Genomic DNA, 26,889 nt, shown 5'->3' with positions numbered 1-26,889 from the left:
AAATCATGATCACACGTTTGAATATCTTCTTGCTTAAAAAGAAAAAATTAATGTGGCTTCCCTCCAGAACTTATGGGCAACCTCATCACCATCCACATTCCCCCCGGTTGTCCTTCTCCATGGACTACTTATTTACAACCTACCGTACACAAGCATAACAATCCACACACACACACTCTCAAAAGGCCTCACGGCAACCGCGGCTGGGCTTTCACCGCCTCTTTACGGGTTTAGTAGGGAACCCACCCCCCTAGGACGTACCATCTGCAGGTACCAGCCTGCTCGGGCTTACCTTTAGGAACTTACCATATACCATAAAACTACGACCGGTCGTAATACAATGGGACTACTGAATAAGTTCAGGCTTTCTAGGTCCGTATCAGCCTACGATGCTCATCTCCCCAAGATGTCAGAATGAGTGATAAGGTAGGCACAGTTACGACATCCGTTTGGTTCCGGCTCCTTTTTCACTGATACGGAATCCCGAGTTCGACTGTAAATCGTGGTGAACCCTGCTCGCAGCGCCAACTGTTAGGTTCTAAATAAAGAGTAAAAACTCACGGACGACCAGTAAAGCTCAAACCAAGTTTATTCACCCAAATGGTCAGACAGATGAACAGACCAAGACATCTTCACACAAGCACTAGTATTTAAACCTTCCTCCTCCGCGGAGTCTCCTTCTTACACATCTGAACAGCCAATTCACCTCTGTTGCAAGACAAAACTTTCGTGATATCTGTTCTTCCTCACTTCATCTGACCTTCTGCCCCAAATATCTACACTTAAAGCACATCTTGATTGTCTCCTTTCAAATCCATTGTGGTGGAGTACAGAGCCAAAATTATGCACATTGTGTCACAGTTTATTTATTAATTTGATTCAGTAGGTGTAATCTCTGAAAGTAGAGAGGTCTGGGTCAGCGCATGTTCAGCTCCCATACCCAACCACTGAGTGTCAGTACTGTGTCCATGCTATGTGCAGTCAACTAGTTCTCTAGTTATTCTTCTCATCCATATTTAAAAAAACTGCACTGTTGGTTAGGGGCTGGTAAGCAAGCATTTCACTGTAAGGTTACTGTAATACCTGTTGTATTTGGCGCATGTGACTAATATATTTTGATTTGATTAGTATTTGTGAAGTAAATATAATGACTTATTAAGGAGGCTTGTCTAGGGCTGGTTCTACCTTCTGAGATGTAGATGAGACACTCCTAAAGTATACATTTATACATTTGTCCTGGCCAGTGTAATAGGCCGACCTAGTTTTTTAAATTTAAGCCAAAGGAAAGGAATAGGTTAAACCTCTCAGGGTCAATAAAATAACAAAAAGCACTTGCCATCACTGTGTTAGCTGAGAATAAAATGAATTTGATAATTTAGGCATCATTATAGTATATTAAAGAGATGTCATTCAACTCTCCATATAATTCTCCAATGAAATAAATGCCAACCTATACAGTAGCGTGGGTAAAATCACTGGGGAAGCCCTTCCAGAAAAGCTATATTACAACTAATGTGTTGTTTGCTCTATACCCCGTTACTTCATTATGCCTTGACACTGTGATATATAGGCCTAAGGCCGAGACAACACGAAGACACAGTAGCAGAATAAATTCAACCACACATTTATTTCATCACAAAACCAGAGAGCAACATCTGTCCGGTGAAGTTCACAAAACATTTTGCATGTAACAGTTACATTACCTACAGAATGGTCAAGCAAGGTAATGTTTCTAACATTTTTGGACTACTAAAAAACTTGAATTAGAACCACGGAGTTACCGAAAAGTTTCAAAGAAAACAGGAGCTGCCTCCACTATTCCAGCACCATTTTAATTTAAACATTGTCTAACTCACCTATGCTTAGTCTAATAGTGACAACTAAAAGACACTAAAAACAATCTAAACGGTCTTTGACTGTCATACAGTACACAGTTTTTGTTGTGCTAGGCTACTTGGCTAAAATGCTTGCTCGCTAGCCAGCTAGTCAACATTAGCATACGACATACATCAAGCTACATATTGAACTGCCATCCTCTCATGGTTGGATCAGAATCACTATTATAATAATTGGTGAGTACGGAGAATTAAGTAAAACCACAAGTCCAAATCCCCAACTCCATCCATGGCTAATATAGGAAAGGTCCGATTTTAGCAAGCTGGCCACAGGAGGACAACGACACAATTATTTTTTTCCCATCAATGATGTTTGGCTTCTGATGTGATTGGTCTGAAGCCAAATCCAAACTGGCTTCCCTTGACACGTTTTCAGTGGGCCAGGACCATTTACAGCTGAGCGCACTCAGTTTAGCTCAACGCTGATTGGCTATTATATATTTTCAAAAATGATCAAGGGAGGTCAAATGCTCAGTCACCCCTTAACTTTTTCCACATTGTTGTGTTAAAGCCTGCATTTCAAATGTCGATTTTTTTTTTGTCACTGGCCTACACACAATACATCATAATGTCAAAGTAGAATTGTTTAGACATTTTTACTAATTTATTAAAAAAATTAAATTGCTAAGTCAATAAGTATTCAACCCCTTTCTTAAAGCAAGGCTAGTAAAAATGTGCTTAACAAGTCACAGAATTTGCATGGACTCACTGTGTGCAAGTGTTTAACATGATTTTTGAATGACGACCTAATCTCTGTATCCCACATATACAAGGATCTGTAAGGTCCCTCCGTCATGCAGTGCATTTCAAACACAGATTCAACCAAAGACCAGGGAGGCTTTCCCCAATGCCTCACAATGAAGGGCACCGATTGGTAGATGGGTTAAAAAAATATATTTAAAAAGTTGTTGTTTTTTAAAGACATTGAATATCCCTTACAGGCATCCTTCCTAACTCAGTTGCCGGAGAGGAAGGAAACCGCTCAGTGATTTCACCATGAGGCCAATGGTGACTTTAAAAAACAGTTAGAGTTTAATGGCTGTGATAGGAGAAAACTGTTGAATCAGTAACATTGTAGTTACTCCACAATGCTATACTAATTGACAGAAATAAAAGCCTTTACAAAATACAAGCATTCCAAAACCTGTTTCCTTTTTGCAACAGGGCAAAATTAATACTGCAAAAAAAGTGGCAACGCAATTAACTTCCTGTCCTTAATACAAAGTGTTATGTTTGGGGCAAATCCAATATAACACATTACTGAGTATCACTCTCCATATTTTCAAGCGTAGTGGTGGCTGCATCATGTTATGGGTATGCTTGTAATCATTAAGGACTGGAGAGGTTTTCAGGATAAAAATTAAACAGAAGGTATCAGGCACAGGCAAAATCCTAGAGGAAAACCTGGTTCAGTCTGCTTTCCACCAGACACTGGGAGAGGTTGTCAGGACTCAGCAGTAACTAAAACACAAGGTCAAATATACACTGGAGTTGCTTACCAAGATGACATTGAAGTTTCCTGACTTAAATTGTCTTGAAAATCTATATCAGGACATGGAAATGGTTGTCTAGCAATGATCAACAACCAATTTGGCAGAGCTTGAAGAATTTAAAAAAGACTGGGCAAATATTGTACAACCCATGCGTGCGAAGCTCTTAGCAGTAAAACGTTGCCAACATGTGATTTTAACATGTATTGACTCAGGGGTGTGAATACTTATGTAAATTCAATATTTCTGTATTTCATTTTCAATACATTTGCTAACATTTCTATTTGACATTAAGGGTATTGTATGTAAATAAGTGAGGAAAAATCTATTTAATCCATTTTTAATTCAGAATAACAAAAAAATGTAGAGTAAGTCAAGGGGTATGAGTACTTTCGGAAGGCACTATAAATGTCTCTGTTATCATGCCTTAATTCGGGCAAAATTAAATATACAAATAAAGAGCAACGAAATAAAAAAGTACTGTGGGTACAATTTCAGCGTCTTAGGCTGTATGACATTTGAGCCCTTTTCCCCCCTACATATGGGCCATATAAACAGTTTCCCACCCACTCAGGCCTTTACAGCAAATCGGCTGAGGAGCATTCAAAAATAATTGTCCAGATCATAACAATCATGTTGTCCTGTTTCCAAGTCAGTTTGTTACTTAAACAAATAGATAATGGCTATAGCTAATGGGTTGTCATTTAGGCTACATAGCCAACAGACAGTGTTATTCATTTAGATAATCACAGCACCACACAGGTGATCTGTCTTTTCAATAAGTGTGTAAATGAAGGGTTTAACACATACAGTGCATTTGGAAAGTATGCAGACCTCTTGAACTTTTCCACATTTTAGAATACGGCTGTAATGTATTAAATAAAATGTTCCTCAATCAACAAACAATACCCCATGATGACAAAGCAAAAACAGGTTTTTAGAAACATTTTCAAATGTACTAAAAATAAAACAGAAATACCTTTACATAAGTATTTAGACAATTTGCTATGAGACTCAAAATTGAGCTCAGGTGCATCCTGTTTCCATTGATCATCCCTGAGATGTTTCTACAACTTGATTGGATCCACCTGTGGTAAATTCAATTGATTGGAAATCATTTGGAAAGGCACACACCTGTCTATATAAGGTCCCACAGTTGACGGTGCCTGTCGGAGAAAAAAAAACAAGCCAAGAGTTCCGAGACAGGATTGTGTCGAGAATACCAAAAATATTTCTGTAGCATTGAAGGTCCCCAAGAACACAATCAGTCTTAAACGGAAGACGTTTAGAACCTCCAAGACTCTTTCTAGAGCTGGCCAACAGGCCAAACTGAGCAATCAGGGGAGAAGGGCCTGAATACTTATGTAAAATGTCATATTTTCCTTTTTTTTAATGTTTATAATTAGCAAACATTTCTAAAAACCTGTTTTTGCTGTGTCATTATGGGGTATTGTGTGTAGATTGATGAAAATGTGTTTTTTAATCAATTTTAGAATAAAGCTGTAATGTAAAGAAAATGTGGAAAAAGTCCAGGTCTGAATACTTTGCGAAGGCACTGTAATTCTGTCACTATCAATTGATTAAGCTATTGACTTTATGTACAATGGAAGATGTTTAAACCCAGACAGCTTTTAGGGAAACACTTGTGACCTTCGCTCATCGAGTTAAGCTACAGAAGAAGAGTAGCCAGCAGTTAAACCTTAAATTTTTCTGCATCAGTAGGCCTACTTTGTCTGGGGTAGAAAAGGTAGGCCAAACTTTTGAAAGTACCATACCATGCTCAGATTCCTTACGACGCCTTAGATTTAATCATTTGCAAAACAGTGACAGTTTCTTTGCAAACAAGGCGCACTGATTTGGCATTGGAGAAATATGATGAGATGAACACACAGGCCTCACAGTCTATTTTTTTAGCCTGTAATTCCGGTAATTTGTTTGGTATGAAAAAAAGATTCTGCCTCCTGAGTGGCACAGTGGTCTAAGGCACTGCATCGCAGTGCTAGCTGTGCCACTAGAGATTCTGGGTTCAAGTACAGGCTCTGTCACAGCCGGCCGCAATCAGGAGACCCAAGGGGTGGCACACAATTGGCCCAGCGTCATCCGGGTTAGGGGAGGGTTTGGCTGGCAGGGATGTCCGCGCACTAGTGACTCCTATGGCGGGCCGAGCGCTGACACGGTCACCAGGTGTACGATGTGTCTTCCGACACATTGGTGCGGCTGGCTTCCGGGTTAAATGGGCATTGTGTCAAGAAGCAGTCTGGCTTGGTTGGGTTGTGTATGGTACAGAAACGGTATGAACATCTGGATACTGCCAAACACTAGTTATTACAGCAGTATCCTGATTGAGTCACAAATTTTCAGTTAGGCCGGGTTGTAATCACAGCTGGTTTTGTGATCAAAGTTGCTGCTAGCGCATGAGAGGAACACGCTGTAGTCCCGAATTTGATTTACCCATGAGATGAAGTCGAACAAGGAATAGACAGTGATGTTCAAGCATGTTCACACAAAGAAGCCAACGATTCTGAGGTTATAGAGATTCTCAATATTCATTATATCTAATAAGTAGGGTACTGACATACAGTAGGACTTATGAAAGGCATGTCTCATTTCAAGAGAAATACTAAGAGATTTTCTTCCTAGAAAAGACCTTTGGGATACAGTTTGTTCTTCCTAATAATTAACATCGTTTTACATGACAGTGATACCATGGAAAAGGTTGCTAAGGGTCAGCCCATGGGTAACAGTGCTGAAACATTTCTGGAGGGAGATATAGGGGGCAGATCAAAGACATACTGCACCCAAAGAATAAACACATCACCTGACTCCATACAATATGATGTATCTGACATTGCCTACTGTATTAAATACAAAGACAAATAAAGAGACAAGGATTCCTGCACAGTAAAACCTTCAGTTAGATCCAGATTCATTACCTGCTTCAGTGAGCAGATGACACCAGGGGAAGACAGTGCTGCCATGGCACAGAAATTAACCATAAATCAAGTGTGAACTCAAATTGACTCAACCGCCATTGTCATCTCGACAACGGTCTGTCAGTCAGTCACTCACTCTGGGATAAAGGACCGTCTCTAAAGGATGACTGGCAATTACCATAAATAAAACAATGAACCTGCTAGAGTTCCTGTGCTTGAATGCACCGACAGGAATCTGTTTGTTGTTTAACAAGCTGTCTCGCTCTGTCACTGTTTGTTTGTGTTGGAAGAGTAGTTTCCTTTTCATGGAAAAGCCTACAGTTGGGAAAAGAGGGGTGAATTCTCTATTATCAGCTTATTCTCAAAGTACCCAGAGCCTGCGGAATACAAATGAGCTTTTACATATCTCGGCCATGAGAATATGAGGTATGAGAGTTACGCTACAATCGCGGAGGTGAAGTCAAAAAGAGGATGTCCTTGCTGCAAGAAATACATTAAACTGAATGAATAAAGGAGAAGGTTGAGGAGTATAGAAGGACTGTTCAGCATTTGGTTACATAGCTAAAATGCAGATAAATTGCCTCAGAATTTGATTATATATATAAAATAAAATAAAGACTTCCTTCAAAAAAGCCCCTCTTAAAAAGCCCCTCTTAAAAAGCCCCTCTCAATCCACTTTCCTAAAGCTTCTCCAGTCCATTGGACTATTAACCAGCCAGTGACATCCCACTGACATGAAAGCAGGGCACGCCATCAGACACACCACTTTCACCCTCTCCACAGGCTACTGACGGGGTCTGAGGCCCCCTAATTGAAATGAAAGAGATTTTGAAGCCAACACCTGAAGACCACTGGGGTGATTTCTGGCATCGCTCACTTGTCACAGGAAAGAGGAAAGCCCTGCAATAATCCTCCGTATAAGCACTGAGATGAGTGAAAACTGCTGTATCAAAACAACGGAGCTCTGATAACAGAAGGCTGTGAAATATCCATGAGCAGAGTCACACAGCTAGTGACGAAGTGTGAATCTATCCCTAATAGCTCCCATTATGTTTACAATATTTAGTCATACAATTGGAATTAAAGCCATAAGACTGCATCTCTCTGCTAATAGATTCTATTAGAATAGGCTAAATACTAGTTTGTGTGTGGCAGGTTTACTTCAGTACCACAGTTTGTTTAGGCCTGAGATATTCTGGTAGTCCACAGACCACAGGCTACTGAGGAACCGCCATCTGTCTATAGAGACAGGGGGTTCTTAAAAGGAAAATTCCACCCAAAAACTATTAGTCCATTGTTGACATAGTCCAAAATTGTGTTGCTTGTCTGTAGGGTTGCACATTGTGGGGAAAATTCAGAGGTGGAAACTTTCCGTGGGAATAGATGGGAATTAACAGAAATATATGCAAATTAATATTAATAACATTTCAAATGTTTTTTGCATTGGACACATTTACCATATATGGAGACAGAAACAAACATTTTACCGCATCATAAGTAGACAATTTCAAATGATTAAATCCTTCCAATAGAAAAAAAAACTACTTAGTTACAAATCAAACTTTAAAATGTGTTGACTCTTCATATGGGATGATTTCACTGAACAACAAAAGGGAATATTGAATGATCCCCATAGATCCATCGCATCTCCCAAAATGTTTTAAACATATCTGTAAAATGATAATCAAAGCTTTAGTTTCTAGATGGTCTTCCTCTCGGGCTACCATGTCTTCTCCCTGGACCTCCTCAATGTCCACCTCTTGAACATCAGACTGAGGCCTCATTTTCACGGTCACTTTCCAATCCTGTTGAGGATGGCTTCTTGTCAGGCTCAAAAAGCCTCAAATTTGCCCGGATGGCCACCAATTTTTAAACCCTTGTATTGGTCAGCCTGTTGCGTGCTTTGATGTGTGTGTTCCCAACAAGGACCATTTGCACTCTGAGGCGGCTGATATTGGTGGGATTTGGATTATGATGGAGGAAACAGGGGAAAGAGCCTCAGATTCACAAAGTCCCTTCCACCAGGTGGGCTGATGAGATATGTTGGCACGACTGCCATATTGCATCTCCATCCCAAAGCCCTTGCTTAGAAGTGTACTTCGCCAGACTGCCAAGAACCTTGCCTTCATCTAGGCCAAGGTGGCGAGACACGGTAGTGATGACACCATAGACCTGGTTGAGCTCTGCACCAGACAGGATGCTCTTGCCAGCATACTTGGGGTCCAACATGTACACTGCGGCGTGTATGGGCTTCAGGCAGAAGTCTTCACGCTTTTTGATGTATTTCAGAACTGCAGTTTCCTCTGCTTGGAGCAACAGTGAAGTGGGCAGGGCAGTACGGATTTCTTCTTTTACATCTACAAGCAGAGTCTGAACATCAGACAGGATGGCATTGTCTCCCTCAATCTGTGCAATGGCTCATGCTATAGGTTTCAGGCTGCTTACCACTCTCTTCCAAAATACATCATCCAGGAGGATCCTCTTGATGGGGCTTTCCATATGGGCAGACTGTGATATGGTCATTTCTTGGAGAGACTCCTTCCCCTCCAGGACTGTCAAACATGACAACACCCCCCCAACGGGTGTTGCTGGGCAGATTCAATGTGGTGTTCTTATTCTTCTCACTTTGCTTGGTGAAGTAGATTGCTGATATAACTTGATGACCCTTCACATACCTAACCATTTCCTTGGCTCCCTTGTAGAGTGTATCCATTGTTTTCAGTGCCATGATGTCCTTGAGGAGCAGATTCAATGCATGAGCAGCACAGCCAATGGGTGTGATGTGAGGGTAGGACTCCTCCACTTTAGACCAAGCAGCCTTCATGTTTGCAGCATTGTCTGTCACCAGTGCAAATACCTTCTGTGGTCCAAGGTCATTGATGACAGCCTTCAGCTCATCTGCATTGTAGAGACCGGTGTGTCTGTTGTTCCTTGTGTCTGTGCTCTTGTAGAATACTGGTTGAGGGGTGAAGATGTAGTTAATTATTCCTTGCCCACGAACATTCGACCACCCATTAGAGATGATTGCAAGTCCGCTTTCTCTATGATTTGATTGACCTTCACTTGAACTCTGTATCCAGCAAATAAGTTGATAAAGCATGTCTGGTTGCTGGGCGAAGAACATTCAGAAATCTTTTCCAATACCCATTGCCTGTGAGCATCAGAAGTGAACCAGTTGCATACACAGCTCGTGCCAGACATTCATAAGCATTTCTCTGACTAGGTTCCTCCATTGAGTCAAAACAACTTCTGATTCCAGGAGGACCATGAGCTGTTGCTATCGATAAGGTGTGTTATTCATCATTTTGACCCCAAATAGAAGTAGAGGGACATTTGTCAGAGGTTGCTTGTTGTGAGCGCTGAGGGAACTATATGCACTTGGCCAGCTGATTCTGCATCTTTGTTGCATTCTTCACATATGATTTGGTACAGTATTCACAAAAGTACACAGATTTTCCTTCTACATTAGCTGCAGTGAAATGTCTCCACACATCAGATAGTGCCTGTGGCATTTTCCTGTAAAGATTAGAAAAAAATAGTAAAAAACAAATATAATTCCATGTACAGATAAATAGTTTAGCAGTTAGATTAAAAAACTCATTTTGTAAGATAAATGTTTTAAAATGAAATATGTATGAAACAGGTCAATTAACACTCAGTTAGCAGGCTCAAGCAAGCTAAAACCCAAATGGTATCAAAAACTAACAAGCAGAAATTGTTAACAAGTTAGAAATTATTTAAAACACACTTTGCTCTAGGCTACTATTTACTAGTTAACAAAAAAAATTGTTATATAAAATATATTCACCCCATGCAGTATTGTAATCAAAACTTACCAGAAAGCATGTAGTCCTTGGCTCAGACAGTGTAGTAGTGTGGGCTCAACAGCACTCATTTCTGTGCAAGATCTTAAGAATCAGCTGTTCATGTGATGGAAGAATGCACTGTACATGCAGAGGATTGCAATTCCATTGAATTGGGGATAGTTGAACTAAAATATGCCACAAGACCTAGAATTGCCTTGTGTATCCCACAACTTCAAAGTTATAAGCTAACTTTGATGAATTTAAGCAAAATTCCCAGGTTCAACTTCCCATGGAAAATGTCCAGAAATTTACCAGAAGGTTTCTGACCATTTGCAACCCTATGTGTCAGTAATCAACTTTAAGATATGTACCTTTCAAAATGCAGAAATCATCCCGTATGATGCATTTTACATCATATAATGCAAAACGCAGTGTCATATGGGGAGGATTTCTGTATTTGGAAATCAAAATATGTTGGGACTACATCAACAATGGACAAATGAAATAAATACAAAAATATAGTTTTGGGGTGGAATTTTCCTTTAAGAGACCCAGGCTGGAGGAGGGGGACAGGACACAATCTGCTGCTCCCCACCTGTTCTAAAGCCAGGGTAGAGGGGGTCCTTCTCCTTCCCACACACACAGCTGAGAGGACTGTTTTCTGGCCAAGTTAGCATCATCGCTCTCAGCCCCTTACTGAAGGCTGAGTGATCCATAACGTGCCTGGGGTGAGGACTGCGCACACACTCACCTTGTTTAACAAACTGAACACCTGCTTCCTGTCTGCACTACACATGCTCAGTAGGCCCACTGAGGAGCACTGTCACTGTGTATATGCCTTGTTTGTGGAGTAGACTATGCCATTGATCATTGGTTCCAGTCTGGCAGTTTAAGTAGATCTTGTTTTGTAGCCTACAAATGAAGATTATTCATGCTACTATACAAACTAGAGGCTAATCATTTAAGCATCTAGGCAAACTGTAGAATAAGAAACAAGGGATCTACAACCACATCATAACACATTTGCCGAGAGAGATCGGTTCCAAGTCAGTAACTATGTTCCCATCCAGTTTATGCGAGCAAAGTCCAACCGTATGAAGAAAATATATTCCGACAGCTATGATGGAAACTGGAAGTTTCGGTACAAATGTATAAATGCTGACAGATAATTTGTTCGCTCGACACGGTGGGATCTTTGTGTCATTAAAATGAATTATTTCAAGGAACGGTGGTGGAAACGCCTTTATGCGTAAATATTGATATAATAACCATCAAATCAAAGTAAACTTGAAGTCACTCAATGATATGGTGTGTGGTCCTCCTACAATTTGGGAAACTACAGTTTATTAGGCTACAGATGAAATAACAGGGTGGTGAAAGTGCACAGTGATCTTGATGCTCCTTTCCAATAAGTATTGAGGGTCTTATTCTGGTGACATGATAAATCGATGCTTGACTGCCGTTTGACAAATATTCTAGCTCTTATCCATAATAATGTCATCATGTAGACTAGCCTACCCGCACTGTATCTGTGAGCTGTTGGCTAGAGCACACATACCAAGACCAGAGGAGGCACATTTGCTATTTAACGCAACAGTTTGTGACAAAACTATCAGTAGAGTTCAACATGCAATGGGAACACACTGTATTTCAGATTGTTATTCAGTACATGACACTTTAAGCCAAAAAGTACATTTTGTGTGCACTACATCAGGCACAGCCTTTTATCCACAACAAATACATATGGAAACATCTCTGGCATTGATTTTATGCAGAGTTTAGAATATTTGCATGAAAATCTGTCATCAATTGGATGGAAACCTAGCTGGTGATGTCTAAATCAAATCTGTCATCAATTGGATGGAAACCTAGCTGGAGATGTCTAAATCAAATCTGTCATCAATTGGATGGAAACCTAGCTGGTGATGTCTAAATCAAATCTGTCATCAATTGGATGGAAACCTAGCTGGTGATGTCTAAATCAAATCTGTCATCAATTGGATGGAAACCTAGCTGGTGATGTCTAAATAAAATCTGTCATCAATTGGATGGAAACCTAGCTGGTGATGTCTAAATAAAATCTGTCATCAATTGGATGGAAACCTAGCTGGTGATGTCTAAATAAAATCTGCCAGACATCAACAGATTGATCTATCAAATTAAGAAAAATATTTTAAAAAGGGCAGTGGCATACAAACACAACCCACATGGAATTACTTATGAGAATAAAAAACCCATTCATTACCCATGTAACAGGCAGAAAGATGAATGACATGGATGAAGCCAATTAGAGGCACTGAGTGCAACACAGTAAAACCCACAAATCACAGGCTTCTCCACGGGCTCCTGGGCTGTCAGACTGCACCTCTGTGAGTGGAGCAGAGTCCCACAGTTCAGTAACAGACCAGGCCCCAGTAAGAGGCCTCACCGAGTCTGAGGGGTCAGTCCGATACAAACAGCATAGCCCTGGGCAGTGGGGAGTCTTGGATGGGGAGTCATGGGACTTATGAGAGGGTAAGGTCAGTATCATTCCTAAGGAAGATGCAAGGTAGAGACATGGCACTGTTGGTACATATCTATGGGGAGAAAATTAACTGATGTGAGGGGAAGCGGAGTAAAAATAGGGCATTTAGCAGAAAAACATATTGCTGGTTTGTAGGCTTATAATATAGTGTTGTTGCTCTCCTCTGTCAGTAATCATGCCAACTATGAGCTAGGTTGTGTGGGAAGGAGTCCCTGAGGACCCATGCCGAATGGCATGAAAATTCACAGCAGGTGTTCTACTGCAAAAAATGATCCTAGAGGGCGACTAATCCAAACAAAGCAATAAGCACAGATATGGTAATAGGTATACGCATACAGATATGGTAATAGGTATACGCATACAGATATGGTAATAGGTATACGCATACAGATATGGTAATAGGTATACGCATACAGATATGGTAATAGGTATACGCATACAGATATGGTAATAGGTATACGCATACAGATATGGTAATAGGTATACCAAGAAGAGCACAGGAGAAAGTTTCAAAACGCATCCATATCAATAAGAAGCCAAAACGCAGCTAATAAGATGTTTGCTGAAAATATTTTTTATTTCTACAGGTTAGTTTTGTGGGAGGGTTTCTGCTCACATGGATGGCTGAGTCATGCGCTTTGAAAACATGACTGGAGGAGATGAGTCACAGTAATACATATCACCATCTCACATCTGATGCAATTGACACGTACTCCCTCCCTCAAGCTCACATGCCCCTGCCTACATGCGCCTACACAAGCACCCTTTCTCTCTGTCTCTGAATAGAGGGGCTAATTATGCCTGCTTATTGCTCATCAGAACAGGTTGTTAGCCTCTTGTGAAATATTTTAATAGCTAGTTCTTCCCAGATCACATTACAGTTCAAAGCCTAGACCAGGGTTCAGGTGCAGGATGGCTACACCTCTCCTGTCTGGCATGGCACTGATTAGCTGATCTCTAGATCATGATGTGCAGTTAATGCCAAATTGATTGAAGCTGTCCAGTCACGTGTGGTGCTGAAAATACAGAAAGCATGTAAACCCAGAAGCATGAATGGGGACTCTCTTGTACTTCCAATGTGAAAGCTCACTTGTCATTTCCTGCCTACACAAAATACAGACAAACTCAGAAACATGAGGCAGGCAGACTCCCCCTGCCCTGTCGCCAACACAGCCTACAGATCCCACACAACCAGGCCAAATGCAACATGCTGGGATAGGGGGAGATATCAACTTTCAATCTCAGCCAACAGTCTGATCAAATATTCATGACTCTGTTGTTTGGAAATGACAATGGCAACATTCATCATCTGCTCCTTCTCCATCAGAGACCTGGTTTGTGATGTTTGAATCGGCAAAACAATGGATAAGGTACTGTAGATAACGCAGTCCTTCCTTTCAACACTCTAAATGAGCTCTCAGCACCTCTATTAAGACATTAAACATTGTTTACCAATGCTATCAACAAGATGTCTGGACATTTTGAATTACTGGGAAGGTCAATACATCTGAGATTATGCATATAGGCTACTGCCTACTGGCATCCAAAATAAATCAAACTGGTTGAAACCTAAGCAGATAACCTTTCATTCAAAGTCAAAAACAATTATAGCTGGCATTTCAAAGCTACTGGTGTTTGCTGCAGACTGCCCTGAGTGTAATGGACCAACTGTAAATCATGAGCTAAAAATTTGTCAAAATAACCAAATAGCTTGAGTTTAGACTAAAGTGAAGTAGTGCATATACTGCATGTGCTCAATAGCACTGACAATAGAAACAAAACAGCTTCTGAACATTGATTCAACAGGTTCAACTGCTTACATTATGCAGAATCCACATACTTTTCAACACAGCATGGGTGTTAGGCATCTTGACTTGGTTAGAGATATCATCTTCATTTGCTGGATTAGACATGGATACACGTCCCCATAAAAGACCAATGAGTAGGCCTATCACAAGTAGTAGAAATAATGGACCACGAATGATGCCTACCATGGACAGACTACAGACAAATACCTACTGTTTATATGTCTTTCAATAAGGCAGAACAGTGCACACTCCAGCTATAGTCCATTAATTATGTAAACCACTGTGCCAGGTGTGTGACTGCAAGCATCAAATACGTTAAGGCATATAGAGAGATAGAGCTATCTAAACCACGTTTAAATCAGACATCTTAGACATCTTACAAGAACCAGCTGATGTAACCGATGCTGGTTTTCTTCAAAAGGCTATAGCGTTCAAAGAGCGCAAAGTGGTTAACTGTGCAGGCGGCGCATGGGCACTAATCAACTACACAATGCAGCCGCGGGTGTAGTATGGAGAGGAGTGTGTTTGTCAGGGCGTAAATCTCTGCCACGTACCTTCGGTGTCGCACTCACTGACGGATCGCTGCACAATAACTAATTCTGATCTAACGAACACGCAACTAAATATATCCTTTATGCTTTAAGATAAGAGAGCAGTCTGTTGACAGGCCAAGTCACTACAAGTTATTCGAATGAACCAATAGCCTACATATTAATGTCTCCAACATCAATTCTCCAATGCTTCCCATCCAACATTTTAGGGTAACGACAGTTTTTTTCGCCTTCCGGTGTGATTCCCGTTGTTTTTTCTTTTTATAGCGGTTCACTTAACTACCGTAGTGGCTGTTCACTGCAGTAGGGTACTATCAAAACAGTAAATCCGCCCACTTTTTAAAGATAACTTCAAAATCAGCCGCCGCTAACCTCGTAATTCGCTTGCACATTTTTCCATATTAATAAACCGACATTGGATTAAATTTATAATGTTAATGTGGCTCACCTCTTAAATGCTCCTTATCGCTGGCGTCCGGTCGGGATGATGCTGCTTATTTTTGCATCAGTCACAAGAAACAAGAGGAGGAACTCCCTGCACAGGCGCCGTCTGTAAATAAGACACCTGCCCAAGATAAGAGAACAAACGTGTTTCAGTATAGACCAGCTTTTATTGTTTTGACTGAATTTTTACATGAAGGAATTTTATTCAATGTTATAGGCTATGGCGGTCCACTTCTTTCACACCTTCATGAGAATGTGGAATCATTAGCCTACACACGTTTAAATGTGTTAATATGACATAACATTGGCCTGTACTTAACTCGATTTTAATAATAGGCATTTAGAAATATCCTATTCGTAGTATCCTGTCTGTCTACTCTGTATGTTTGGAAGGTAAACGTTTTACAAGTGTAGATGCATCTAATCATGCTTAGACCACTGCCACACTCGGAAGTTGAATATGACTACTCATTGACGAAGCATCAGCGCCACCTGCTGGATAATAGACCTGCGCTGGAAGTGACTTGCGCAGACAAAAGAATGTGTAGCCTAGTAGGCTAAACACGTACAGTAAAATTAGAAATCTGTCAAAATATTGTCAAAGGTTACATTGATAGAAACATCATGCGATAATTACTTATATCGAGAATAGAAAGCCGATCATATAATCTCATGGCCATTTAAAGGCTGTATTGACAACAAAATGGTTCAACAGCATATGGTTGTCTTCATAGAGATAGATAGAGGACTCATCTTATATATATGCTATTACAGCGTCTGGGACAAAATGGGCAGTGCCATTGATGCTACAACCTATAGGAATCCCAACACAGTTGACTACTTTGACTACTGTAAAATGGCGGAAGCATGGTGGAAGCTCTCAATGGCGCTGCCCATGCTAGAATGGAATTTGGACCACTAGAGGCCTCTATCATTCTCTATGGTTGTCCTCTATCCTTATGACCGCATCCACGCCAACAGGCGGTGCTAGACAATCCAGAAACATCGCAGAATGAACGAACAAGCTCATTAACTATCGTCTTGACAGCGCAAGAGCTCTTCGTTTTTGAATGAGTTATCCATTGCCAGTGCCTGCGCACATGAGGATTCCGCTAAGGTGCTGAAAGGACAGCTCCTGGGAATCAACAGAGCCGACGACAGGTACAGTATGTCTCAGTAGGCCGGTAGCTCTTGCTTGAAAGGGAAAGGTGTTGTTGAGTACTCTGTAGCCTACATTACTATTATCTCGATTGTTCAGATAACGGAACAAAACTAAGCTGCAAATTGTGTTTTCCATCTCTATAAATAACCATGGACCTTGTAGCCTATTCAAGGGTTCTATAAGCCCACAGGGAAAATAACTCGCAAAGTCCTTGCACATTATTTTAATGTGCCTTGGTTCAGTACAGTAGGCTACTGTACTGAACCACCGATTCTGCCAAACACTGAAAAAATCTCACAGCATCTTCCATGTATAGACGGTAACCTTGTGATTTCAGGTCAGATTCATTAAGGAATTCTAACCATTCACAGTGACAATGGCAAGCAATGTTGGACTTTTTTCTATATGGAGCATCAGTCACAATATCTCTCAGGTCAGACAGCAGGATATCCCCTTCGTTATCTTTGATTTCATTGGTCAAAATATAACCACACAATAGGCTACAGGGAATGAATGTCACAATTGTGAACTGGGTTTCTGTTGTTTTTCTATAGAGAACAAGATCTTGTTGGTGGTATCATCTGTTTGTAGAGATTTGCAGATCTGGATGAGCTAATTTAGGAGTGCCAGATGTTAATTTCGGCAAGATGCCTATGTAATTCTGTTTAATCCAAATCCTACCTTTTAATCTTATTTGTGTCATTGACCCTCCATGATAAATCGATGTCATAGGCTACATACAGTGCCTTGCAAAAGTATTCGGCCCCCTTGAACTTTGAGACCTTTTGCCACATTTCAGGCTTCAAACATAAAGATATAAAACTGTATTTTTTTGTGAAGAATCAACAACAAGTGGGACACAATCATGAAGTGGAAGGACATTTATTGGATATTTCAAACTTTTTTAACAAATCAAAAACTGAAAAATTGGGCGTGCAAAATTATTCAGCCCCTTTACATTCAGTGCAGCAAACTCTCTCCAGAAGTTCAGTGAGGATCTCTGAATGATCCAATGTTGACCTAAATGACTAATGATGATAAATACAATCCACCTGTGTGTAATCAAGTCTCCGTATAAATGCACCTGCACTGTGATAGTCTCAGAGGTCCGTTAAAAGCGTAGAGAGCATCATGAAGAACAAGGAACACACCAGGCAGGTCCGAGATACTGTTGTGAAGAAGTTTAAAGCCGGATTTGGATACAAAAAGATTTCCCAAGCTTTAAACATCCCAAGGAGCACTGTGCAAGCGATAATATTGAAATGGAAGGAGTATCAGACCACTGCAAATCTACCAAGACCTGGCCGTCCCTCTAAACTTTCAGCTCATACAAGGAGAAGACTGATCAGAGATGCAGCCAAGAGGCCCATGATCACTCTGGATGAACTGCAGAGATCTACAGCTGAGGTGGGAGACTCTGTCCATAGGACAACAATCAGTCGTGTATTGCACAAATCTGGCCTTTATGGAAGAGTGGCAAGAAGAAAGCCATTTCTTAAAGATATCCATAAAAAGTGTTGTTTAAAGTTTGCCACAAGCCACCTGGGAGACACACCAAACATGTGGAAGGTGCCCTGGTCAGATGAAACCAAAATGGAACTTTTTGGCAACAATGCAAAACATTATGTTTGGTGTAAAAGCAACACAGCTCATCACCCTGAACACACCATCCCCACTGTCAAACATGGTGGTGGCAGCATCATGGCTTGGGCCTGCTTTTCTTCAGCAGGGACAGGGAAGATGGTTAAAATTGATGGGAAGATGGATGGAGCCAAATACAGGACCATTCTGGAAGAAAACCTGATGGAGTCTGCAAAAGACCTGAGACTGGGACGGAGATTTGTCTTCCAACAAGACAATGATCCAAAACATAAAGCAAAATCTACAATGGAATGGTTCAAAAATAAACATATCCAGGTGTTAGAATGGCCAAGTCAAAGTCCAGACCTGAATCCAATCGAGAATCTGTGGAAAGAACTGAAAACTGCTGTTCACAAATGCTCTCCATCCAACCTCACTGAGCTCGAGCTGTTTTGCAAGGAGGAATGGGAAAAAATTTCAGTCTCTCGATGTGCAAAACTGAGAGACCATACCCCAAGCGACTTACAGCTGTAATCGCAGCAAAAGGTGGCGCTACAAAGTATGAACTTAAGGGGGCTGAATAATTTTGCACGCCCAATTTTTCAGTTTTTGATTTGTTAAAAGTTTGAAATATCCAATAAATGTCGTTCCACTTCATGATTGTGTCCCACTTGTTGTTGATTCTTCACAAAAAAATAGTTTTATATCTTTATATTTGAAGCCTGAAATGTGGCAAAAGGTCGCAAAGTTCAAGGGGGCCGAATACTTTCGCAAGGCACTGTATATAGGCTATTTTTATGCATAGAGCTCCCTACAAAGGCAAAGTACAGTAACTATGTAAACAATGTAACTGCAAAATCTGACTTAAGTCTTTTTCTTTCTAGACAGAAAGCAATTTCTGGAACTTCATAATATAATTTGATTGGCTGACTGACTTGTTCTTGTGTCAAGAAACTAAATACCACATTAAATCAGATAATATACCTTGTCATTTCAACAGATCAAATATGTTTTTGTTTTTTTTTACAAAATGTGTACTTACTGCACTTTGCTTATAGGCCTATACGCAGAGGAGCTGTCCTTTTCAGCACCACTGTCGCCTTGTGCACACCTACCCAGTTACACAATACTGTAGTCATGTTATAAGTAGCCTAACGCTCGTCTCCATTTTATCACAGGAATGATAATCAGGATGTTTAAATTAAGACTCCTCAACGCTGTCGCTCCAGCATACTTTTTCTCAGCCACAGCGGTAACCTTCATTTTTCACTTCTGCTTTTTCATCCCAACAATTTTTCAAAGACCGGGCATCTCACTGAGAGCATCAACTGTGATTCACACCGCCGTTTTCCTATACCTGATGCTGAACGCTTTAGGTAACTATGTCATGACTATAAAGTACCCCGCTGAGAGCGCAAATGAGACCGTGATTCCTGCATGTTCTGCAGATTGCTCAGATAAAATAGACGCCCACTACCTCCTCAATGGTCGCCACTTCTGCAAACTCTGTAAGAAAGTCATACTCAGGAGGGACCACCACTGTTTTTTTACTGGAAACTGCATTGGCAACAAAAACATGCGATACTTCATCATGTTCTGCATATACACGTCATGCACTTGTTTGTACTCCTTGGTTCTTGGTGTGGCCTTTCTAACTGTGGAATACAACATCTCCTTTGAGAACCCATTGACTTTCCTCACCCTTCTGCCCCTCTCTACTGGTTACTTCTTCCTCGGTGAGTTTCACATATAGCACTTTGAAGTTTATGCAAGGATATTGAGTTTCTGAACTTACCAAGCGCTCTTCTTTCTCCTCTATTCCCCTCCCTATCAGGAGTTATTTCAGGTCTGCAGTTCTTCCTGGTGTTGATGCTATATGTGTGGCTGGGCATCGGCTTGGTGTGTGCAGGGTTCTGCTGTCAGCAGGTGCTGCTGGTAGCGCGGGGGCAGACCTACTGCCAGATGAAGCGAGGCCAGCTGGTGGAGAGCTGCAGCTCCTGGAAGGACAACCTGAGTGATGTGTTTGGCTCCCACTGGGCGGTGGGGCTTTTCCTGCCAGTACAGACAGTGGAGGCCTTTTCAGGAGAGGTCGCTGCCCACCACCATAAACATGACTGAGGTTCACCAGGGTAGAGAGAACCTGGACATCATTCACATGAACTACCCCCAGTGGTTCACATAAAGAAGATATCAATTGCATACCCCCTCGAGTCCTCTCTCTTCGTCTCTGTCTCAAAACCCATTGGATGAGAAAGCCAGAGGTCCCACCACTCTGACCTTCTCCTCCAATGGGTTATGAGAAGGAGACGAAGAGAGAGGACGCGAGGAGTATGCAATTGAGATCTTCCCATTGACTCATCATCATGCTTCCTTGTTGGGCTTGTCAGGAGGATAGTTTAAAAAGTACATCAAATGAGGGAAGCCCAGAACAAACATAATGTGTCCATGATAGATAGATATGCCCACACATACCTGTTCTGACCTCTTCATCTTAACTCGTATACAGAAAACTGTGCTCAGCATATATACACACATATATATATATATGTGTGTATTATATATTGTATATATATATAAATAACTTACTGATAATGGCTTTTAATGACATTGGTCTACTATTCACAGAATGTATACATGAATACATTCCTTGAAGGACAGGAACAATAGCAATCTGAGAAGTGTATGGAATGCAGGTGTAAAAAGCAATCAAAGAAGATGTATAAGTATGTACACTGCATTTGGAAATTATTCAGAACCCTTGACTTTTTCCACATTTTGTTACTTTACAGCCTTATTCAAAAATTGATTAAATAGCTTTTTCCCCCCTCATTAATCTACACACACTACCTCATAATGACAAAGCAAAAACAGATATTTTTTGTGTGCAAATTATTAAAAATAAAAATTCGAAATATCACATTTACATAAGTATTCAGACCCTTTACTCAATATTTTGTTGAAGCACAGTTGTCAGCGATTACAGCTACAAGTTTGGCACACCCGTATTTGGGGAGTTTCTCCCATTCTTCTCTGCAGATCCTCTCAAGCACTGTCAGATTGGATGGGGAGTGTCGCTGCACAGCCATTTTCAGGTCTTTCCAGAGATATTCGATAAGGTTCAAGTTTGGGCTCTGGCTGGGCCACTCAAGGACATTCAGAGTCCCAAAGCCTGTCTTGGCTGTGTGCTTAGGGTCGTTGTACTGATGGAAGGTGAACCGTCGCCCTAGTCTGAGGTCCTGAGCGCTGTTGAGCAGGTTTTCATCAAGGATCTCTCTGTACTTTGCTCCGTTCATCTTTGCCTCAATCCTGACTGGTCTCCCAGTCATTGCAGCTGAAAAACATCCCCACAGCATGATGCTGCCACCACCATGCTCCACCGTAGGGATGGTATTGGCCAGGTGATGAGCGGTGCTTAGTTTCCTCCAGATATGAAGTTTGGCATTCAGGCCAAAGAGTTCAATCTTGTTTCTCATGGTCTAATTGTCCTTTAGGTGTCTTTTGGCAAACTCCAAGCGGGCTGTCATGTGCCTTTTATTGAGGAGTGGCTGCTGTCTCGCCACTCTACCAAAAAGGCCTGATTGGTGGAGTGCTGCAGATATGGTTGTCCTTCTGAAAGGTTCTCCCATCTCCACAGAGAAACTCTGGAGCTCTGTCAGAGTGACCATCAGGTTCTTGGTCACCTAACTGACCAAGGCTCTTATCCCCTGATTGCTCAGTTTGGCCTGGCGGCCAGCTCTAGAAAGAGTCTTGGTGGTTCCAAACTTCTTCCGCGTAAGACTTGATGGAGGCCACTGTGTTCTTGGGAACCTTCAATGCTGCAGGAATGTTTTGGTACCCTTCACCAGATCTGTGCCTCGACACAATCCTGTCTCGGAGCTCTAAGGACAATTCCTTGGACCTCATTGCTTGGTTTTTGCTCTGACATGCACTGTCAACTATGGGATCTTATATAGACAGGTGTGTGCCTTTCCAAATTATGTCCAATCAATTGAATTTACCACAGGTGGACTCCAATCAAGTTGATCAATGGAAATAGGATGTACCTGAGCTCAATTTTGAGTCTCATAGCAAAGAGTCTGAATACTTATGCAAATAAGATCTGTTTTTTTATTTTTAGTACGTTTGCAAAATTTTCTAATAACCTGTTTTCGCTTTGTCATCATGGGATCTTGTCTGTAGATTGAGGAAAATAATTGTTTTAATCCATTTTAGAATAAGGCTGTAACATAACAAAATGTGGAAAAATTGAAGGTGTCTGAATACTTTCCGAATGCACTGTGTGTTGTTATTTTGGACTACATGATATCAATTATAATTCATGTAGTGGTTACACTTAAATAACTGTAAGTGCATGCTTACCTTTCCTGTGCGGATTTTGTGGCAATATGTTGCTAGATAGCATTTAACACAAAATGCTGTGATAGAACATTTAAAATAAGGATTTAGAGTCTTTAGCTGGTATGCACAGGTATGATACTCCAAACATTTAGACATTCAGGAAAACACAGTAGCATAAATGACTGTATTGGGGCAGATGTTGGGACCTACACATAATGGGGGGAAGATGTTGTTGTCATCAACAAAGTGATTTTCTTTTGTAGATTTCCCAGTTTTAACTTTCACCAAGGGCTACTGTCGCTAACAATATGTAACTCCACTGGAGGGAAAACTCACTAAAATGGCTGTATAGCACAATTTGCCAGGCTTACAATGGTATCAGGAGTATGGAACATTCTATTGCATAACAACATTTGAACTAGAACACCAATTTAAATACTTTTTGTTGTTGATAAGTTCTCTGAAAATAGGGGAAATGTGTTAGCAGTTTGTAGATACACATTCAGACAGTGCTTTACAAAGAGAAACAGAAATCTACAGCAAAGGAAAACAGGGTAAGAATTGAGGTTGCTGATCTTTATGTCCAAACTATTATGTCCATTGTTGTCGTATGGCCTGTACCTACAAATGACCACAAAGATGATGAACCGTAGTTTGGATTTGTTCATGGTGGGATCCTACAATAAGACTGTACACTTGTTCCAAATTTGTTGAGCAAGACATCGTGCCTTCAGAAAGTATTCATACGGGGGTATTCAGGCTGTTATTACAGCCTGCATTTAAAATTGATTAAATTGATTTGTTTTCTCACCCATCTACATACCCCATAATAACAAAGTAAAAATGTGTTTTTAGAAAATTTGGCAAATTTATTGAAAATGAAATACAGAAATATCTCATTTCCATAACTATTCACACCCCTGAGTCAATACATATATAATCACCTTTGCCGCGATTACAGCTGCAAGTCTTTCTGGGTAAGTCTCTTCTGGGTAAGTCTAAGAGCTTTGTATCCCTAGATTGTACAATATTTGCCCATTATTATTTTCTAAATTCTGTCAAATTGTTTGTTGATCATTGCTAGAAAATCATTTAAGTCTTGCCATAGATTTTTGAAGCCAATTTAAGTAAAAACTAACTATTGATTTTAGGTTATTGTCCTGCTGAAAAGTGAATTCATCTCCCAGTGTCTAGTGGAAAGCGGACTAAACCAGGTTCCCTCTAGGATTTTACCTGTGCTTAGCACCATTCTGTTTCTTTTTTATCCTGAAGAACTCCCCAGTCCTTACAAGCATACACATAACATGATGCAGCCACCACTATGCTTGAATATATGGAGAGTGGTACTCAGTAATGTGTTGTATTGGATTTGCCCCAAACATAAGTTTATATTCAGGACAAAAAGTATTTATTTTGCAGCCTTTTTTGCAGTATTACTTTAGTGCCTTGTTGTAAACACGATGCATGTTCTTTTCACTCTTAGTGTAGTATTGTGGAGTAACTACAATGTTGTTGATCCAGCCTCTGTTTTCTCCACACACACAGCCATTGTATATTTGCCATTGTATTTTTGTAATGACTGGATGTATTGATACACAATCCAAAGTGTAATAACTTCACTATGCTCAAAGAGATATTCAATGTCAGCTTTAAAAAAAACACACAAAAAAACATCTACCAATAGGTGCCCTTCTTTGCGAGGCATTTGAAAACCTTCCTGGTCTTTTTGGTTGAATCGGTTTAAAATGCACTGCTCGACTGAGGGACTTTACAAATAATTGTACGAGTACAGAGATGAGGTATGTTAAACACTATTATTGCACACAGAGTGATTCCATGCAACTTACAGTATAGTGACTTAAGCAAATGTTCACTTCTGAACTTATTTAGGCTTGCCATAACAAAGGGATTGAATACTTGTCTTGAGTCATTTCAGCTTTTCATTTTTTATTAAAATTGTAAAATAAATCTATAATTCCACTTTGACATTATGTGGTATTGTGTGTAGGCCTGTGACAAAACAATCTAAATTGTAGAAATGTCAAATGTAACACAACAAAAATATGGAAAAAGTCAAGGGGTGTGAATACTTTCTGAAGGCACTGTATAACATTTTACAGCCCATCTTTAACTGTAATGAATATTCTGGTATTTATTCTGGTATTAGATTCCATCTGGAGCAAATAAATTATCTTATGGAAAAACAAACTGCTTTGTAGAACTATTTAGTCTATTCCTGTTATATTACCATTAAAACAGTTCAATATGGCAGTGGTCTTTTCTGGCTCAGATGGAGTGCCCTCAAAAACACCAACAACAGAGTGTAAAATAATTTCAAAACCACTGTTTATTAAGCAACCATGTCAATGCAAACAATATTTCTTTAAAAAAGTACAAAAAAGTGCACTTCAGTAAATTATGGTTAAAACGGTCTTTGTGCTATTCTCCAAAGCTAGAATTTTCCTGTACTTTACTTTGTACTGATGATCGCAGTATTTTGCCATACCAATTTTGATAACATATCAATACCTCCAAATCACTAAGAACACACAACACAAAGCTAGTTACTGTATTACTAGAGAGCCAATAGTTTGAGAAGGCTAGCTTACCTAAACCTTTGAGAGCCATTGTAACATTTATAAATGAATTATCAGTACCTACAACAGTTGTAAGTCTATTACCAAATGCTACATTCTAGTAAATAGATGTACAGTCAAGAAAATACTGAGCACCTACTGTAACTAATATTCTAATCACACTGGACAAAACCAGAAGAGCATTAGGCCTACATTTCAGTATTTTGTCAGTCCCGGGACATACACATGTATGACTGACATTTGGCAGTACTTTCTATTGTTAAAGTTGAAGAACAAAGAGCATTTTATAGGCACAATCAAATAATTGGCCAAAACACAAAGAAAAACTCAAATGAAATGATGTAACTTGCATTTAGGAAACACATTTAAAATACAAAATCTTTGAATAAGTATTCATTCCTAATAGCATTTAAATATATAAATATGATCACTTCCAAGCTATTTTTACCACTCCTCCTACATGAACGTTCCAGTAAAGTCCTTTAAAACAAGAACTGCTTCAGCTGAAGACACTTTAGCACAAAGAGTGGGATTCTAGTAAATTACAAATGAGCTGACTAGTAATAACTTCAAATATAAAACATTTTCAACAGTTCTTTCTGTGTTATGTACAATACATCATGTGAAGGACTAGTTGGAGTTAGAGAGAGATAAAAATCAACACAATGCTACTTTTCATCAGCCATCTGACTCCTCAGATCTGAATAAAAAACATTATCATTAAGAAATGTTTTATTAGCCTGCAACCACTGGGGTTTTTCCTCAACTCAAATATTGAATTAAATATTATGATGTAATATGTAGTACAACCTATACTGAACAAAAAAAACGCAACAATGTAAATTATATGAACTGTAAATAGTTACAGTTCATATAAGGAAATCAGTCAATTTAAATTAATTATTTAGGCCCTAAATCTATGGATTTCACATGACTGGGAAAACAGATATGCATCTGTTGGTCAGATACCTTTTAAAAAATGGTAGGGGCGTGGATCAGAAAACCAGTCAGTATCTGGTGTGACCACCATTTGCCTCATGCATGGCGACACACCTTCGCATAGAGTTGATCAGGCTCTTGATTGTGGCCTGTGGAATGTTGTCCCAATCCTCTTCAATGGCTGTGCGAAGTTGCTGGATATTGGCAGGAACTGGAACACGTTGTCAAACACGTTGATCCAGAGCATACCAAACATGCTCAATGGGTGACATGTCTGGTGAGAATGCAGGCCATGGAAGAAATGGGACATTTTCAGCTTCCAGGAATTGTTGACAGATGCTTGTGAAATGGGGCCGTGCATTATCATGCTGAAACATGAGGTGATGGCGGAGGATAAATGGCACGACATTGGACCTCGGGAACTCGTCACATCTCTGTGCATTCAAATTGCCATCAATAAAATGCAATTGTGTTTGTTGTCCATAGCTTATGCCTGCCCATACCATAACCCAACCGCCACCATGGGGCACTCTGATCACAACGTTGACGTCAGCAAAGCGCTTGCCCACACAACACCATACACGTTGTCTGCATTGCGAGGCCGATTTGATTTACTGCCAGATTCTATAAAACAATGTTGGAGGTGGCTTATGGTAGAGAAATTAACATTAAATTCTATGGCAAAAGCTCAGGTAGACATTCTTGCAGTCTGCATGCCAATTGCACACTCCCTCAAAAGACTTGAGACATCTGTGGCAACTGCACATTTTTGAGTGGCCTTATTGTCCCCAGCACATGTTGCACCTGTGTAATGATCATGC

At 40.3% G+C, this 26,889-nt stretch overlaps 2 protein-coding genes across 5 annotated transcripts in view; one reads left to right on the top strand and one right to left on the bottom strand.

Moving 5' to 3' along the window:
• Positions 1-20,082, bottom strand: part of tmem63c (transmembrane protein 63C) — a 55,070-nt gene extending 34,988 nt beyond the window's left edge. Inside the window, exons 1-2 of one of the 4 annotated variants that reach the window (XM_024430155.2) lie at positions 19,990-20,082; positions 15,456-15,572 (exon numbers count right to left, since the gene is read on the bottom strand). The gene's annotated coding sequence lies outside the window, so the exon portion shown is untranslated. Of the gene's footprint in view, positions 1-292; positions 574-15,010; positions 15,229-15,455; positions 15,573-19,989 lie in introns of those variants that run through there. The other 3 variants (XM_024430157.2, XM_024430158.2, XM_024430156.2) reach the window with 3 other exon arrangements.
• On the top strand, positions 16,123-20,995 carry zdhhc22 (zinc finger DHHC-type palmitoyltransferase 22). Its single transcript, XM_024430160.2, has 3 exons — positions 16,123-16,612; positions 19,373-19,930; positions 20,029-20,995. Exons 2-3 carry the CDS (start codon positions 19,375-19,377, stop codon positions 20,310-20,312), a joined length of 840 nt encoding a protein of 279 aa, XP_024285928.1. The 5' UTR covers positions 16,123-16,612; positions 19,373-19,374; the 3' UTR covers positions 20,313-20,995.
• The last annotated feature ends 5,894 nt before the right edge of the window (positions 20,996-26,889 follow it).

Source organism: Oncorhynchus tshawytscha, linkage group LG08 (assembly GCF_018296145.1).
Source record: "Oncorhynchus tshawytscha isolate Ot180627B linkage group LG08, Otsh_v2.0, whole genome shotgun sequence".
NCBI lineage: Eukaryota > Metazoa > Chordata > Actinopteri > Salmoniformes > Salmonidae > Oncorhynchus > Oncorhynchus tshawytscha.
Note: the sequence above shows the minus strand (reverse complement) of the source record. Positions and strands in the feature narration are given on the sequence as shown.